This window comes from Anolis carolinensis, chromosome 3, assembly GCF_035594765.1.
Source record: "Anolis carolinensis isolate JA03-04 chromosome 3, rAnoCar3.1.pri, whole genome shotgun sequence".
NCBI lineage: Eukaryota > Metazoa > Chordata > Lepidosauria > Squamata > Dactyloidae > Anolis > Anolis carolinensis.
In genome coordinates this window covers 10,201,312-10,220,629 of record NC_085843.1, presented here as the reverse complement: position 1 = coordinate 10,220,629, position 19,318 = coordinate 10,201,312, and the positions used below count along the sequence as shown (strand labels likewise).

The 19,318-nt window shown below is 43.2% G+C and overlaps 1 protein-coding gene across 1 annotated transcript in view; it reads left to right on the top strand.

Annotated features, from left to right (window-relative positions):
• The first annotated feature begins 8,479 nt into the window (after positions 1 to 8,479).
• gab2 (GRB2 associated binding protein 2) overlaps positions 8,480 to 19,318 on the top strand; it is a 202,161-nt gene continuing 191,322 nt past the window's right edge. The window contains exon 1 of the mRNA XM_003225972.4: positions 8,480 to 8,904. Coding sequence (XP_003226020.2) covers positions 8,821 to 8,904 — 84 coding nt within the window. The 5' untranslated portion in view covers positions 8,480 to 8,820. The remainder of the gene's footprint in view (positions 8,905 to 19,318) is intronic.

Below are 19,318 nucleotides of genomic sequence, written 5' to 3'. Positions count from 1 at the left end.
GGCGCTAGGTGCGGGACTGGCTGTTGCTAGGTGAAGTGGCCCTCTGTGATGTCACCGGATTGGCTGTTGCTAGGTGCAGGACTGGCTGTTGCTAGGTGAAGTGGCCATCTATGATATCACTGGATTTGACTGGCACTAGGTGCGGCACTGGCTGTTGCTAGGTGAAGTGGCCCTCTATGATATCACTGGATTTGACTGGTGCTAGGTGCGGGGCTGGCTGTTGCTAGGTGAAGTGGCCGTCTGTGATGTCACCGGATTGGATGTTGCTAGGTGCGGGACTGGCTGTTGCTAGGTGAAGTGGCCCTCTGTGATGTCACCGGATTGGATGTTGCTAGGTGCAGGACTGGCTGGCTGTTGCTAGGTGAAGTGACCCTCTATGATATCACTGGATTTGACTGGCGCTAGGTGCGGCACTGGCTGTTGCTAGGTGAAGTGGCCCTCTATGATATCACTGGATTTGACTGGTGCTAGGTGCGGGGCTGGCTGTTGCTAGGTGAAGTGGCCCTCTGTGATATCACTGGATTTGACTGGCGCTAGGTGCGGGACTGGCTGTTGCTAGGTGAAGTGGCCCTCTGTGATATCACTGGATTTGACTGGCGCTAGGTGCGGGACTGGCTGTTGCTAGGTGAAGTGGCCCTCTGTGATGTCACCGGATTGGCTGTTGCTAGGTGCAGGACTGGCTGTTGCTAGGTGAAGTGGCCCTCTGTGATGTCATTGGGAAATAAAGGTGACAGTTGCCATGGAGACATTGTGAGGTCAGCCCTATCAAAGCTGGGGAAAGGGGAAAGGGAGGGACAGAGGGAGGGAGGAAAAAGAAAAAGGGGAAGGAAGTGGAAGGGGAAAGTAGAAAAAAGAGGGAAGGAAGAAAAGAAACAGGAAAAGAATCAGGTAAAGATATGAAGGGAAGGAAAGAGAAAGAAGTGAAGTGATGAAATCAGAAGCAGCCAGATATATATACTCGTAGATAACTAAAACACATTAAAGCATTTGAAACATGCATATTAGAACACAAATTAAAGCCATTTATACCGGTGTTTTTATTTGCCGAAACTCTTCCAGCAGGTCATTCCACAGTCTTGGGGTGGCCAACAAAAACATCCTCTTGGCGACCATTGGTAATCTAATCTTGGCTGACTGAAGTCAATGTCCAAGAAACCTGAGTGAATAGATTGTCGCAAGAGATTATCCTGGAAGTAACTTGGACTCATAATATCTAGGGCTTGTAAAGGTAATAAGCAACACTTCGTAGTTTGCCTGGAAACTAAATGGCTACCATTAGTATATTGGTGTAATATGTTCACATAATTGCTTAATTGTGTGGGTGATGTCTCGTGAAATTTGGCTTTCCAAATGTGAAAGACTAAGAACTCCCTTCTCTTTTAGAGACATCAATATAAATCACCACTCACCTTGTGGCAATGAATTCCACCATCTAATTGCAGCGTGAAGAAATCCTGCTATAAATCTCCTGAAATCTCCCACCATTCAGTTTCAACAGACCCCAGTGGATTATAATACTGAGAGAGTGCAGTGGGAATGTTGGGCTCCTCCCAGTTTCTCCACTGCAATGCATTATGAAGGAGAAGGATTGGGGATAGTATAAACAAGGAATTTATGTATTTACTCATTGTTTCTTTGGGTTTCCAGTCTTTGAACACTATCCAATTTGCTCCATTGGACAATAATATTAATTTCTCCATTGCATGGTTGTATGATGTTGCTGTATATAACAGGACGGCCTTTCGAAAACCCACGGAAAGCATCAACAAAAATGGAACACAACAAAGATGCAGAAATTGATTAAATGCCACCAGCAATTTGGCATTCTGTGTGGCACCATGATGTATTTTTCTTCCTGTGCTAAAATTATATTTTATTGGGATGGTCAGTGGAATGTAGAAAAATAAATTGGAGTTGGCAGGTAGTGCTGGAATTGGGAACTCGGTTCCTTCTGTTCCAAAGCATCTGCCAATGAATGCATCGGATGGTTCAAATCTCTTCGTGGCGACACAATGCCATGAAAAACAACAGGTACTTCTTGACTCATGGATGACACTGTTATGAGCAACCGAGTCCTAGGTCTTAAAAGCCAGGTCATGCTGTGCCTAATTAAGAGGATTGCTTAATTGCCATCCTCATTTGCATTGAGAAAGTAAGGACACCTTGATGCAAGCTGGGGTTGGAGGAACTTTTAATTAAAGGAGCATTGTCTCAAGCAAAGCCTTTCATTTCTCAGTACAATAGATAGAAGAAGAGACCTGAACCCTGCCCAGTAAGCAGCCTTGATCTCATAAATACTTCTGTTGCATCTCACTCCATTCTTTCCTGATGAGGAAGCGATGGGGAGCCAATTCACTTCCAAGGCATGCCAATATTCGGCTTGGGTGGTGAAAGGTGAGGCAGGAGGGGCAATGCCCAAGATCATACAGAAAGTTGCATGGTTATGTATTTTATACAAAAACTAGTGTATATGCCGTGCATTGCCCAAGCATTGGAGGGCAATTGCCTGCCTGCTTTCTCCCTTCTCCAGCTCTGAGAAGTCCTACCTCACAATGCTTCCATGGCAATGGTCTGGCAATAGTGGGCAGGCTCTTTTTTCCTGCATTTCCCTCACACACCCTACTTTCTCTTTCTTTTCTTCCTTTCTCTCATTCTTCCCTTGCTTTCGCTATTATACCTTTCACCCTCTTTTCTTCAGCAATGGGCTTGAAAAGGGTAGTGTGTTTTTTTCCCATTTCAAATCCCTCAATTATTTAATGTTGGATAAGGAGGAGAGCAATGACCAACCTCGATAAAATAGTGATGAGTACAGACGTCACACTGGCAATAAAGGTCCGCATAGTCAAAGCAATTGTATTCCCCATAGTAACCCATGGATGTGAGAGCTGGACCATAAGGAAGGCTGAACGAAAGAAGATAGATGCTTTTGAACTTTGGTGCTGGAGGAAAATCCTGAGAGTGCCTTGGACCGCAAGAAGATCCAACCAGTCCATCCTCCAGCAAATAATGCCCAGCTGCTCGCTGGAGAGAAGGATATCAGAGGCAAAGATGAAGTATTTTGGCCACATCATGAGAAGACAGGAAAGCTTGGAAAAGATCATGATGCTGGGGAAAATGGAAGGAAAAAGGAAGAAAGACCGACCAAGGGCAAGGTGGATGGATGGTATCCTTGAAGTGACTGGCTTGACCATGAAGGAACTGGGGGCGGCGAAGGCCGACAGGAAGCTCTGGCATGGGCTGGTCACGAAGGTCACGAAGAGTCGGAAGTGACTGAATGAATAAACAACAACAAAGGAAGAGTCTGTGTGCCAAGTCTGGTCCAGATCCATCAAGCCATGGAGAGCCTTTGTGGTGCAAACCAACAAACCAACCAACCCTCATATATACACACATACTTTAACCTTCTATATATATATAGATATTCCCATGATTCCATAACATCGAGCCATGGTAGTTAAAGTGCTCTCAATCTCCACTGATCCTACAGTGTAGATGCACTCAAGGTCTTTATTCCCCACTTTCTCTCCCCCCCCCCCCCCCCGATAGTCACAGCAACCCTGTGAGTCAGACTGCCAGTGGTTCCCAACCATTTTTGACCAGGGACTACTTTGACCAGGGACCACTCTCCAACATAAATACCAAAAGCGTTACTAATCAGTTTTTGGTCAACTTTAAATTCGCTTTAGTTGTTTGGGGTGCCAATTCAGAAAATTGCATTGGATAGACCACATCAGCTCTAGGTTCTGATACAGAACATATGCCATCCAGTAGTAATAATCTAGAGTTGTTGTGGTCTATCCAATGCCAATTTCTGAATCAGCATCCCAAACAACCCCAGGAACAGGCCTAAAAACAGAGACACCAAGGCACCCCCACTTCCAGGCACTGCATAGAATGGCTCCGCTCAGGGGGAGGGAGGAGGAGGAGAAGCAGCAGTCAGGAGGCTCATTGTCGCACCTTTCATGGTTTAGTCAGCTTCCCGACATCCCCGTTGCCTTGGTACTATAAGATGGTTTCGTGAGACTAGTTGCTCTCGTTGCAATGGTGTAATAACGGTGAGGCTGCGGACCATATTTCAGTTCTTGGGGACCACTGGTGGTCATGGACCACAGGCTGAGGACCACTGGATTAAACCAAAAACAAGAATGACTAGATCAAGATCTGTGCCACCATTGTCCTAGGCTGAAAACTCAGATCTCTATTCCTAACTAGTGTTTTTTCAGCCCTTGGATGTTGTCATCCTGAAAATTATACAGGGTTTTTAAAAATATGCCTTTCAAGACCAGTGTTAAGTAGTGAAGTGGTTAAGAAAAAATGGCATGGTTCCATTTATGCCTTGCATGCTAATATTAACTCCCAAGGGAATTGACATCCCACACATTCCAGTTGTAATCTCTAGTTTACTTGAATTTCCATCAGTCCTCACTGCTTTACTTTATCAATCATATCTATATAATACATGGAAGAGGCTTGCAAGAAATACAAGGTCTGCACCCAGTACTATAGATTTTGTGCTCCATGCAGAAGACCCTGAACTTTGGGTGCATCTACACTAGAATTAATGCAGCTTGGGACCACTTTGTGGCTCAATATTATGGAAATATGGAGATTGTCGTTTTAAAGGGATAGTTAGCCTTCTCTCCCAAAGAGTGCTGGTAACTCACCAAACTACAACTGCCATAACATTAAGCCATGACAGTTAAAGTGGTATCAAACTGCATCAATCATACAGTACGAGATCCACCCTTCTAGTTCAAACCACAAAACAAGATTTTGCTTGTGCAATGCCAGCATTTACCAGTAGATGGTGCAAGCTTTCATTTTTCAAAAGGTACAAGAAATATATTCAATATATATCCAAGACTGTCCTGCTTGTCCATATGGCTCCATTAGCCAATTTGACTACATATAAAATGCCATTGGACTCTTTGTCCAGCAAACTCTTTCTTTCACATTAATGACAGTCTTCTCCTTGATAGACGCAAGTACACAATGAATTAATGTATTTGCTTGCTCATCCCCTATACCTATGGTGAGATCATGCGGAGTAATGTCTTAGGAATGTTAACAGGTGTGGTAGATGTCATCTTGGTGATCACAAGATGGAAAAGGTGATCCTTTTTCCAAAATATCAAACAAAATGTCTAAAGTATGACATAAACTGAATGTGTTAAGAGGTGGAGAGAATCAGGGTACATCCACACAGTAGAATGAATGCAATTTGGCACCACTTTAGCTTCTATGGATCAATGTAATTGAATCCAGGGAGTTGCAGTTTGGAGAGGCATTACCACTCTTTGGCAGAGAAGGCTAAAGACCTTGTTGAACTGAAACTCTCCGGATTTCATTGAGTCATGAAGGTTAAAAGTGTTGTCGAACTGCATCCCCTCGGAGGTCTCTTATTATTCATAGGTCCGCCAAAAGGAGAAGCCAACTTAATGACAACTAACAACAAAGGGCCATTTCGGGTCACAGTGAGTCATCATCATAATGCAAACTATTTTTACTTGTGCATTTTTCCATAGTCCTAATTTTCCATCATTAAGTCCTTTTCATTGCTTTTCACTTGACTTTCCTGGCAGATAATTTTATTTGACCAGAGCCAGATCTGAGCATGGGATTATGACTTGGAGACTGAGGTTTGAAAAATCACAGTGGTCTTAAGCAAGTCACACTCTCTCAGCCTCATTGGAAGGAAAATACAAACCCTCTTTAAACTATATAATACGTAAACCTCAGACAAAAGCAAACCATTGCAGCCTCTCCCAGCTTGTGACTTGATTTTTGTGTTTTGAGCCACTTTGAGTCTTGTTTAAGAGAGGAAAGCAGGATACAAATCGTCGTCGTCATCATCATTCCAAGTGTTTTAAAAAGCCTTCAATAAGACTAGATTTGGTTTGTTATATATTTTGGCCAGAGGAATGGTTTTAAATCTATAAACTCGCCTGGAAATGGATTTCAATGGAACAGTAGTATCAAAACCAACAATCCAATATTTATCTTCTCCAAAATTTTGGCTCTCAAACAACAGTCTGAAGTTATGTGATGATGAATATGCTATTAGTAAGAATTCCAAACAATATATTTCCCAATAAGGCATCTGGCATTATGCTTGCCCTTTGCAAATCCTAGTAATGGGTCTATTCTAACTACTACTGAGCCTTGAATTCAATCAAACCGTGAATAAATGATCAATGCAATTGAACGATGATGCACGCCTCATGTCTTTGTAATCAAACCCCATTGTTTACACTTTGTGGATCTTGCTGTGTCAATGGGTCTCCTCCAGCAGGATCAGAGCCTATGAATTCAGTCTGTCCCCAAATCAGTGCCCAGTGCGTGTCATGCTTCAATCAGTTCAGGAATCAATAATAAAAAGAAGAACCTAATGACATATACTACATGACACCAAGCTATGTCTTTCCAACCCAACCACCTTGCGCTCACTGTTTGCCCATTGCAAATCCTGCTGAGTCAATGGTCTACTCTAGCCACCAGCAACAGGTTCCTAGCCCATGAAATCAATCCAGGATTTGGATCACCGGTGCAAAACTGGTATATGTCATAATCACAAATGATTCATTTGGAATCAAGCCACCAGCAATAGGCGTTGAGCCTATGGATTCAGCTGGTCCAGAAATCCATAACCTGTGAAAGATTGGTGGATGTCATAACTCCAAATAATGCCTTGGCAGCCAAGTTATCTGCTGAGTCAATTGGTCTCCTCTAGAGGTTTGCTCTCTTGGTCTACTCTCCCTGTTAGATCTCCTTTGGCTGTGTAAATAGGTTTAGTTTAAGGGTTAGATCTCCTCTGAGTATCTAGGCCTTCTCTAGCTATAAGATCTCTTCTAGCTGAGTCAATAGATCTACTCCAGCTCTGCTAATAGGTCTAGTCTAGCTGTTAGATCTCCTCTAGCTAAGCCAATAGGCTTATTCTAGTTGAGTCAACAGATCTACTCTAGCTATTAGATTTCTTTGGCTGAAGTTAGCTCTCCTCTAGTTAAATTAATGGGTCTACTCCATCTCTGGGTCAACAGGTTTCACTAGCTATTAGATCTCCTCTAGCTGTGTCAGTTGGTCTATCCCAGCTATTAAATCTCCTGTATCTATGTCAATAGGTCTACTCTACCTGAGTCAATAGGTCTCCTGTAGATATGAGATCTCTAGCTATATCAATAGGTCTGTTCTAACTACTGATTTCCAGCTGTATCAATAGGTCACCTCCAGCTATTAGATCTCCTCTAGCTGAGGCAGAAGGTCTACCTTATGTTGTGTCAATAGGTCTTATTCTAGCTATTAGATCTCCTATAGCTAAGGCAATAGGTCTGCTCTAGGTGAGTCTATAGGCTTCCTCTAGTTGTTTGATCTCCTCCAGTTGAATCAATAAGTCTATTCTAACAGTGTCAACTGAGCTATTCTACTTGCTCGATTTCTACCTGAATCAATAGCTCTACTCTAGCTGTGTCAATTCCAGTTATTAGATCTCCTGTAGCTATGTCAATAGGTCTACTCTAATTGAGTCAGTATCTAGCTACATCAATAGGTCACTTCTAGCTATTAGATCTCCTCTAGCTGAGGCAATTAGTCTACTCTAGATTGAGTCAGCTAGATCTCCTCTAGCTGTATCAAAAAGCCTACTCTAGCTGTGTCAATAGGTCTACTCTACTTGTTAGATCTCTAGCTGAATCAATAGGTTTACTCTAGCTATTAGATCTCCTCTAGTGGAGTCAGTAAGTCTACTTTAGCTACTCAACTTGCTAGCTCTCTAGCAGAGTCAATAGGCCAAGTCTAGCTGAGTTGATAGGTCTACTCTAGATGAGTCAATAGGTCTACTTTAGCTCATAGATTCCCCCCAGCTGTATCAAGAAGTCTACTCTAGCTGTGTTAACAGGTCTACTTTAGCTACTGTATCTCCTCTAGTGGAATCAATAAGTCTACTCTAGCTGTTCAATCTCCTCTAGTTGAATCAATAAGTCAATAGGTCTTACTGTGTCAATAGGTCTAGTTTACTTGTTAGAACTCTAGCCAAGTCAACGGGTCTACTCTAGTTGAGTCAATAAGTCTACTTTAGCTATTAGATTTCCTCTAGTTGTCTGAAGAAGTCTACTCTAGCTGTGTCACTAGGGTATTACATCTCCTTTAGCTATGCCAAGAAGTCTACTTTAACTGTGTCAGTACGTCTACTCGTTAGATCTTTAGCTGAGTCAATAGGTCTACTCTAGCGAGTAGCAGCAATCTCAGCCCTATGCATGCAGTGAATCTTGACACTTAGGCGTTCAATGAGTGGAGGAGGAACCCATGCGGAGTGCATACCATGTCTCCCCAACTGCCCACCCCTTGCAAGTCCTTCTGGGCCAGTCTCCCTCCTCTAGTCTCAAGGACCAAGGGGATCGGGGCCTCCGGAGAGCCAATCCACGCAGGATCCGGAGGAGAGGCTGCTGCCTAGTGCCTTTCCCCGCCAGCCAGCCAGCCAGGCACCTTGCAGAGAGAGAGAGAGAGAGAGAGAGAAAGAAAGAGAGAAAGAGGCGTGGTGCTGAAGAAGGCGAGGAGCGAGAGGCAGAGTTTCCTGCTTCGGCAGAGAAGGGAATCCGAGGCGGAGGGAGAAGAGAGAGGAAGAGAGGGCTGTTTGTGTGTCCGTCTCCTGAAAGAAGAGAGAGAGAGACAGAGAGAGAAAGCCGGGATGGAAGAGGAGAAGGAGGAGGAGGGAAGAGGGGCAGCCTGACCCCAAGAGGAGGAGGAGGAGGAGCCCCTTTCAGACAGAGGCCAAAGAAGAAGAAGAGGAGGAGGAGGAGGAGGAAGAGGTCCGGATCATCGCCCAAGATGAGCGGCTCCGGCGGCGGAGGAGAAGTGGTCTGCGCCGGGTGGCTCCGCAAATCGCCCCCCGAGAAGAAGTTGAGGAGATACGTAAGTCAAGGGAAGGGTCAGACTCCAAGGAGGAGAGGGAGAAGTCGCCCCTTCCATCCAGTCTTGGGTTGTGTTGGTTTTGGTTCGAGGAAGAGATCCTCACAACAAGGAGGAATAATCGGGGTGCTATCTCTCTCTTGATATCCCAAGTTGTGGCTGGATTTGGGGCTGTCAAGTGGTCATGTTTGGGGAGAGGATTTGGGGCTGTCAGGTGGTCATGTTTGGGGAGAGGATTTGGGGCTGTCAGGTGGTCATGTTTGGGGAGAGGATTTGGGGCTGTCAGGTGGTCATGTTTGGGGAGAGGATTTGGGGCTGTCAGGTGGTCATGTTTGGGGAGAGAGGAGGGAGAGGGAAGACTATGCAAGGCTTGTTTGGTGGGAAGAAGGAAACACAACTGTTTTGGGAAAGAGGAGGAGGGATTGTTATGACTCGCCTCTTTGCCTTCCATGTGCAAACCCAGGTGATGGTTGTTGTTGGGTTCAGGGTTGGGGAGAGTTTGGAGAAGATAAAATGTTAATAAGGATTGTTTGGGGGAGAAGAAGAGGAGGAGCAGGAAAGCGGTCCTTTGCCCTCCATCGTCTACCTCGGATTTCTTTTGGGAACTCGGAGTAAGGAAGCGGAATGCCATGAAAACTCAACCGCCTTCCAATCCTTGTAGAGCTCCAGATTGTGGCTGGGTCCGGAGTTGTGGAGCAGAGGCTCTACAATGATGATGCTTGTTGTGAGTTTTCCGGGCAATGTTCCAGAAGCATTCCCTCCTGACGTTTCACCCACATCTACGGGTGAGGTTGTTGAGGTCTATTGGAAACCAGGCAAGTGGGGTTTACTTATCTGTGGAAGGTCCAGGGTGGGAGAAAGAACTCTTGTCTGCTTTAAGCAAGTGTGAATGTTGCAATTAACCACCTTGATTACCATTGAATAGCCTTGCAGCTTCCAATGCTTGGCTGGTTCCTGCCTAGAGGAATCCTTTGTTGGGAGGTGATTAGCTGGCCCTGATTGTTTCATGTCTGGAATTCCCGTTAGGGTTGGAGAAAGAACTCTTGCTTGTGTGAATGTTGCAATTAGCCACCTTGATAAGCATTGAATAGTCTTGCAGCTTCACAGCCTGGCTGCTTCCTTCCTGGGGGAATCCTTTGTTGGGAGGTGTCAGCTGGCAATGATTTCCAGCCTGGAACTCCCCAGTTTTTGGAGTGTTGTTCTTTATTTACTGTCCTGATATTAGTTTTTTAAAATACTGGTAGCCAGAAGCAGCCGGGTTTTGAAGTGCAAGGCTATTCAGTGCTAATCAAGGTGGTTAATTGCAACATTCACACTCGCCTCCAACAGGCAAGAGTTCTTTCTCCCACCCTGGACCTTCCAGAGATATAAGCCCTACTTGCCTAGTTTCCTACAGCCCTCACAACCTCTGAGGATGCCTGCCATAGATGTAGGTGAAACGTCAGGAGAGAATGCTCCTGGATCATGGTCATACAGCCCGGAAAACTCACAGCAACGCAGTGATTCCGGCCACGAAAGCCTTCCTTTGCAGCCCCCTCCCTCCCTTTCCTCCTCTCTGCTTGTCCTTAGTTGAAGGTTACCCGGCGAGGATAATGATTGACCAGGGAGAGGGGGAGGGACTTGTTTGCTTGCCGTTCAGGCTGCAAAAGCCTCGCAGGGATCGATTCCTTTCTCTCTCATCCATCGCTTCTTCTCCAGCCTCTCAAATTGATCTATGTATTCCTGGGAGTGAGTTTGACCGCTTTTCATAGTCTCCCCCTCGTTTCAAAGATGACACCCACCTGGGGTGCGGGGATGTAGGGCAAAGGGCCTCCCCTGAGTCCCCTCCTCCTCCAGACTAAACCGGAGTGACTCCGGAGTCAGGGCTTTCAAAGCAGGGCGGATCAAAGAGGCAGCGGTGGTTGCAACTGCCGCCGCCCTCGCGTCCTGGAAGAACAGAAAGAGGAGGAGGAGGAGCAGGCGGGGGAAAAACAGGCTCCGATCCGGATCGGGTTGTTCTGGTTGCTGCAGGTGCTGATTGGGAGTGGCCCCTTCGCTGGGGCTCATTGTTTGGGTTTGCTCGTTGTCTGGCCGGCTCCGCCCTGCCCTCTAGTGCCCGTGGCCGGAACTGCAGGGCATTTCTCCCCTGCAAATACAGTAGAATCTCACTTAACCAAATGGGCCGGCAGAAGCTTGGATAAGTGAGAGACTACTGTAGGGATTTGTGGCTGCACCTTCGCATTAATGCCCTGTCATGCCCAAGGAACCCTGCTAGTTGTAGTTTTACAAGATTCTTAGCCTTCCCTGACAAAGTGCTGGTGCCTTAAAGAGATGGAAAGTTATTGTCCTCTAGTTTTATACGTGCTGTTGTTTGTTCATATGTCAATGTATTATACTATGTATTGTTCTGTGTGCAGCCCCAAATCCCTTCGCAGAGATGGTGGCAGGGTATAAATATAGATTTTTTATTATTATTATTATTATTATTATTATAGTTTCCATGGAATCATAAGAGTTGGAAGAGACCCCCAGGGGCCATTTAGTCTACCCCCCTTCTGCCAAGCAAAGCACTCCTAACAGATGGCCATATACAGTCCAAAGCCATATACTCCTTCCCTTATGCAATCCAAACCCGCCCAGTAGGCATCCATATCACAATCCATGTCCATATACAATTAATTTCCATGTACAATCCAAGGCCATATACAATCCATATCCATATCACAATCCAAGGCCATATCACAATTCATGTCCATATTGCAATCCATGTCCGTATCACAACTCACGTCTATATCACAATCAATGTCCATGTGCAGTCCAGGGCCATGTGCAATCCATATCCATATCACAATCCAAGGCCATGTGTAATCCAAGGTCATTTGTAGTCCATGTCCATATCACAATATAAGGCCATGTACAATCCAGGGTCATGTACAGTCCATGAACAATCCATGTCCATATACATTCCAAGACCATATACATTCCAATACCATGAACAATCCATGTCCATATCACAGTCCATGTCAATATCACAATCCAAGGCCATATGCAATCCATGTTGATGTCACAATCCAAGGTCATATGCAATTCATGTCCATATCACAGTCCATGTCAATATCACAATCCAAGGCCATATGCAATCCATGTTGATGTCACAATCCAAGGCCATATGCAATTCATGTCCATATCACAGTCCATGTCAATATCACAATCCAAAGCCATATGCAATCCATGTCCATATCACAATCCAAGGCCATATACAGTCCATGTCCATATGCAATCCAAGGCCATATGCAATTCATGTCCATATCACAGTCCATGTCAATATCACAATCCAAGGCCATATGCAATCCATGTCCCTATCACAATCCATGTCCATGTCCAATCCAAGGCAATGTATAATCCTTTTCCATATACAATCCAAGGCCGTATACAATCTTCTCCTTCCACCAGTTGGGAGAGGAGAGCAAATTAATTTTATTATGAACATTGGGGAAGATACTAAAGTACAAAATCATATTATGGAAGAGATGAAAACCATAATAATTCCTTCCATGCAGGAAGACAAAATCAAAACACCCCCAACAGATGGCATAAATCTGATATAAATCCTATGGAGTTCAGTGGGATTTACTTCCAGGGAACTGCAAACCGGAACCATCCTCGGTGAGGTATTATGAATCAGCAGTTTGCAAAGTACTGACTTCTTCCTGGCTGGATTCCACTGCTGCTGATGGGAAATTGCACCGGCTCCAAATGATGGATGAAAGTGTAGCAGCTTTTCCTACTATTAGTTGGACTGGCCTTATTATTTCCCAGACCTTTAAGAAAACCTGGCTCGGATCAATTATTTTATTATTTCTTTTCACCTCTCTCTCAGCCCTAAGTTGCATCTACACTGTGGAGTTATTGCAGTTTGACACCCCTTGAACTGCCATGGCTGAATGCTATGTAATCTTGGGATTTGTAGTTCAGTGGGGCACCAATCTTCTTAAGCAGAAAAGGCGCAAGACTTTTCAAAACTACAGCTCCCATGATCCCTTAGCAGCCGACTATGGAAGCTCAAATGGTGCCAAACTGTATTCATCCTCCAGTGTAGATGCAACCTGATTGGACTAGTTGGATAAAAATACATGGAGGTCAGGCTCTTGGGCACATTGAATTTCTAGAGTTAAAAATAATCTCATGCATGAGGATCTTTGCTGTTGTTGCTCCCACCGCCGTCGTCATCACAGCTGCCTATTGTGCTATACATTTGACATTGATTATTATTGATTTGTGTACTTAAATGAATCAATTTCTATGCCATCAGTCCCAGAATAGCCCACAGAAATACACAGGGTCCTATTTTTGGAACAACTCCAGGCTCCAACCACCTTAATGTAATCATATTTGGGGGCTGTTTGTGACCCACAAGGATGATTTTATGGCCCTTTATATTTTAAATTCTATATTACAGTAGAGTCTCATTTATCCAAGCCTCGCTTATCCAACATTCTGGATTATCCAAGCCATTTTTGTAGTAAATGTTTTCAATATATCGTGATATTTTGGTGCTAAATTCATAAATACAGTAATTACAACATAACATTACTGCGTATTGAACTACTTTTTCTGTCAAATTTGTTGTATAACATCATGTTTTGGTGCATAATTTGTAAAATCATAACCTAATTTGGTGTTTAATAGGCTTTTCCTTAATCCCTCCTTATTATCCAAGATATTCTCTTATCCAAGCTTCTGCTGGCCCGTTTAGCTTGGATAAGTGAGACTCTACTGTACTTGAAAAGGGCATGTGACGGCTGGGTTATTTATTAGCTGGGTTCAGGGCTCTCTGGATAAGGGTGAACTATAACTCCCATATTCCAAGGTCAGTCACCCCCAAACCAGGCCTGTATGCACAGTGAACCATGTTGGGTTTGTGTGCAAAGTTTAGTGCAGGTCCAATGTCGGCTGGGTGAATTACAGTTTCCATCATGTGGAGTCAGTCTCCCAAACTACTCCAGGTTGTTTAGTTTCTGTTCAGTTCTGTTCTATGTTATACAGAGTTGGAAAGGGTTAAGGGAGAGGAAGTGGGCGGGGTCATGCAAATTGCAAACCAATTGAGAGAGTAAGAAACCCTGGGATGTCCATTCTGGAGGAAAAAACAGGAAATCTAGGAGGAAATTGTCCCCGTATGTAAGCCTTCACTTGGGTGGCAGGCAGTAAATATGTTGTTGGTGGAGGACATTGGCAGGGTTTGGGCTACATGTTCATGGCGCTCACCATAACCTGAAATGTTCTTGGAGGGAAGTGATTTTGGTGGCTCCTCAGCACTGGGTTGTACCTGTTTCCCCTAAAATAAGACATCCCCAGAAAATAAGACCTAGTAGAGGTTTGGCTGAATTGCTAAATATAAGTCCTCCCCCGAAAGTAAGACCTAGTAAAGTTTTTGTTTGGAAGCATGCCTGCCAAACAGAACACCAGAGCATGCAAGATCGGTAAATGTACATATCATAGAGTGTTGTACATGGAAATAATGGTAGTAACAAGAAATTCTTGATAGGATTCAGTTTGTCTGGTTATGCTGGTTTGTGATGACAGCTACTGTACAGTATATAATAAATGTTCTTTTTTTTGTTCAACAATAAATGTGAAGTCTTCCTCAAGGAAAACTAAGACATCCCCTGAAAATAAGACCTAGCACATCTTTGGGAACAAAAATTAATATAAGACACTGTCTTATTTTCGGGGAAACACGGTAGCTGTTTGTAGAGACAGGAGTCTGGCTGTGTAAGTGGACACCTCCACCACATACACATTTTCACTCTTATTATGTGTATAGATTTATTTATTTACGTTTATCCTGATATAGGGACACAGAAAGACATAAGCTGGAACTCCACTGCCATGTCATTATATGATTATTGTAGAGCCATATAATGCAGTTCAGTGCAGCTAAACTGCATTATATGGCAGTCTAGATCTAATCATACTGACCGTCCACATATTACTCCAGGATCTTTCATGTAATATTATTTTGGGGTGTAATCTGGTTTCCTATTTTTCTTACATGAAATGAACCATCCATGGGGGACTACAGTTACTTGAAACCGTAAATATAACCAAATACTAGCTTGCTACTGGTTGCAACATACCATGCAACTCTAATGGTATTTAGAAATTTGCTAGGTCCTCCGACCTAAATTTATAGTCACTTCCAGGGAAGCATGCCATAGAATTGCCTTGATTGAGGATCTAGCAAATCCCTAGAGATTCCATGGGTACATCCACACTGTTTAATTAATGCAGTTTGACATTTGGAAACCACAGGCATGTATTGCATGGTTATGGAGGACTTACTATATTTTTTAAACTTGTAGACTTCTAGCCACTTCTAGTTTTTTCCCCATTTTATCTTTTGACTTTTTTGCTGAAGGGGACAGAAAATTGGCTCCAAAGTGGAACTGCAGCGGAATAGTTATTAAAGCCATAAAAATAATTTCAAGCCCTTAAAGCTAGCATGACAGGCAAAGTAGCACCATGCATTATTCCTACAAAGGTAATTTATATATGTCAGTATGGATGTCAACTGTCTTAAAGTAAAGACAGGTGGAACGCCTACCTTTCATAGTGACATAAAGTAAAAAAAAAATATAAATAGTGGCAAGGTGATATTGGTAAAAATAGTGGAGTGGCAAGGTGAAATTGGCAAAGCGAGAACAGTTGAATCCCATGTTTCACTCTGATTTTACATTATAATCTGGATTCAAACAGGTCTTTTCCACAGTTTGGAAAGGTTTTTCAAAAGAGTGTCCATTGAAGCATAAAAGAGAAAGAAAGCAGAGGATGACGATTAGAGTTTCAGGATCATATGCAATGAATTGTTTCTGCCGTCCCCAAATTTGTACCTCTTCGAAGAGGAAAACTGTTCACACCTAGTACTCTTCCATTTGTGTTTGTGTTTGCATTGCCTTGGTAACTTTGCCTGCCTCTTTTTCTTCACATGCCTAAAGTCAGTTTCTAAGTGCACAGCCAAAGTTTTAAGTTATTGCAATGCTAAAATTTTAGGGAATGAAGGGAAATTTCATTTCTGCCATATAGATTATCCACAATGCTTGGGACCAGAAGTAATTTTGAGAGGCGGAGAATTGGATTTTAAAATGTTTGCATATACAGAATGAGATACTTTGGCGATGTGACCAAAATCTAAACAAAACTTTTATTTATGTTCCAAATGTACCTTATTCACATAACCTGAAGGTAATTATATATGATATTTTAGTAATTTTAAGCATGGAACAATGCTTGTGTGTGTCTGAACTGTCAGAAAACATCTGGACGATTTTAGGAGTATTTTTGATTGCAGAATTATTGGATATAAAGGATGTTCAACCTGTTTTTGCAAAGCCAAAGACTTGTGAACACAGCTTTGGATATGATTTCTCCCTGGCAAATGTCTGGGCATTACAGTTCTGTGTTAAACAGGAGATCTGGTGACTCGTTTCGCCTGGAGAGATGCCACTCATGCTGTGTGCTTTTTACATTTTTGTACATGATCTTGGAATATTGTAAAATATTTATGAGCTCCGAGGGAAAACTGTGAGATTTCTCTGGTTACAGTGACCTCTGGGTTCATTGGGAAGGGAAGGCAGCAGCTGGAATGCATCCTGCAGTGAGAAATCAGTCTGGAGAATTAGATCCATTAGTGAAATGAGCAACAATGATCTTGGCAGGTGAGACGCAGTAAATGACTGTGGACAATTTTCAGTTCCTGGCATGTATTGGATTGGGAAATCATCGGAACTTGCGGAAGGTTGCTAATTTCAACTGCAACTCCTAGAATTCTGCTGTTGGGTGGGCAATTGGATGTAACGTTTGGTGCATTTATGCCGTTTGACACCACATTAACTGTCATGGATCAATGCTATGGAATCCTATGATTTGCGGTTTAGTGAAGCACCAGCACACTTTGGCAAAGATGGTGAAAAACCTTGACTGAATTAGCATTAGGATCATGGGAGTTGTTGTTTTACAAGATCTTTACCCTTCTCTCTCAAAGAACCCTTGTGTTGTCACCAAACTATAAATCCCAGGGTTCCATAGCACGGAGCCTCAATAGTTAATGTGGGGTCAAATTACATTAAATCTAGAGCACAGATCCATAATCCAAAAAGTAGTCTATCTTGACATTGAATAGCAACAGATGCCAGGCGCCAGTTTAATTTCCAGGTGTGAGTAGGTTCAAAGTTTTTACAATTTATAATTTTTGGACTACAACTCCCAGAACACCCCATTCCCCAGGAGCATTCTGGAAGTTGTAATCCAGGGGTCCCCAAACTAAGGCCCGGGGGCCGGATGCGGCCCATCGAAGCCATTTATCCGGACCCCAAGGCACAAGGGCAGAAGGGGGTTGGGCTAAATGACCCAAGGGGTCTCTTCTTCTCTTACAACCATTATTATTATTATTATTATTATTATTATTATTATTATTATTATTATTATTAAGGCTGGGTGGCCATCTCTCAGGGGTGCTTTGCTTGTGCTTTTGGTGCCAGAGGCAGAAGGGGGTTGGACTCAATGGCCCAAGGGGTCTCTTCCAACCCTCTATTATTATTATTATTATTATTATTATTATTATTATTATTATTAACATTGAGGCTGGGTGGCCATCTGTCAAGGGTGCTTTGCTTGTGTTTTCGGTGCACAAAGGCAGAAGGGGATTGGACTCAATGGCCCAAGGGGTCTCTTCCAACCCTCTTTATTATTATTATTATTATTAGTATTATTATTATTATTAACATTGAGGCTGGGTGGCCATCTGTCAAGGGTGCTTTGCTTGTGTTTTCAGTGCACAAAGGCAGAAGGGGATTGGCCTCAATGGCCCAAGGGGTCTCTTCCAACCCTCTTTATTATTATTATTAGTATTAGTATTATTATTATTAACATTGAGGCTGGGTGGCCATCTGTCAAGGGTGCTTTGCTTGTGTTTTCGGTGCACAAAGGCAGAAAGGGATTGGACTAAATGGCCCAAGGGGTCTCTTCCAACCCTCTTTATTATTATTATTGCTGTTATTATTATTATTGTTATTATTATTATTTATGCTCGGTGGCCAACTATAGTCCGGCCCTCCAATGGTCCGAAGAATTGTGAACTGGCCCCCTGTTTAAAAAGTTTGGGGACCCCTGTTGTAATCCATAATCTATTGTTATCAATTGGCAGGCAGCAGTAAATGCCCGAGTCCAGTGCACTTTGCACTAAAGGGAGATAGGGCAAAAATAACTGCAAAACCTTCTCTCTTTTTTTTTTGCAAGGCACCAAAAAAGGCGAGAAACTGTTAGCTTTGCTTTTGCTGCAAAGTTAGCTCCTTGATACAGTTAACTCTAGCTGCAGAGAGCTCCAAGACTGCAAAACTGGATACTTTGTCTCTTTCTCACTTGCTCTGATCACATGTTTTGCAACCCCACTCACAATAAAGTTAAGGAAAACTGCATACCAATACGCACATATACAATACAGTAAACAATCTCAATTATATGCATAACAGTGGAGGCTTCAGAATGTTGCTATTTCCAACAAATTTAATTTGCAGAACATATAGGTGTAGCATGATGCAGTGGTTTGAGCAGTGGACTATGACTCTGGAGACTAGAATTTCATGCCCACTTGGCAATGAAACCCAATAGGTCACTTTGGGCAAATCACTCTCTCTCAGCCTAAGAGGAAGGCAATGACATGTGTCTTCTAAACAAATCCTGCCATGGTTGGGTCACCTTAGGTCAGAAGCACCCTTGAAGGCTTGCAGCAGTCAGTGTCTGAAAGTTTTAGTCCAAAGCAATAGATTTTCCAAGCCCTAGACTTGAGACATAAATCATTTTCACTCCTCTCTAAGTAAATTAATATCTGGGTTGTTGTATGTCTTTCGGGCTGTGTGACCATGTTCCAGAAGTATTCTCTCCTGACATTTCACCCACATCTATGGCAGGCATCCTCAGAGGTTGTGAGGTATGGATAAACTAGAAAAGGAAAAAAATATATATATCTGTGGAGAGTCCAGGGTGTGGCAAGAGTCCTTTGTCACTGGGAAGCCAGCATTAATGTTTCAGTTAATCACCCTAATTAGCATTGGAAAGGTTTTTGTCTCTTGCCTGGGGCCATCCTTTGTTCAGAGTCATTAGCCATCCTTGGGGCTCCTCTGCCCTCAGAGTGTTGCTTCCCATCTACCGTGTTTCCCCAAAAATAAGACAGTGTCTTACATTATTTTTTTACTCCCAAAGATGCACTAGGTCTTATTTTCAGGGGATGTCTTATTTTTCCATGAAGAAGAATTCACATTTATTGTTGAGAACAAAACAATGAACATTTATTCTATACTCTACAGTAGTTGTCATCACAAACCAACATAATCAAACCAGACAAACTGTGACTTCTGTCAAGAATTTCTTGTTACTACCATTA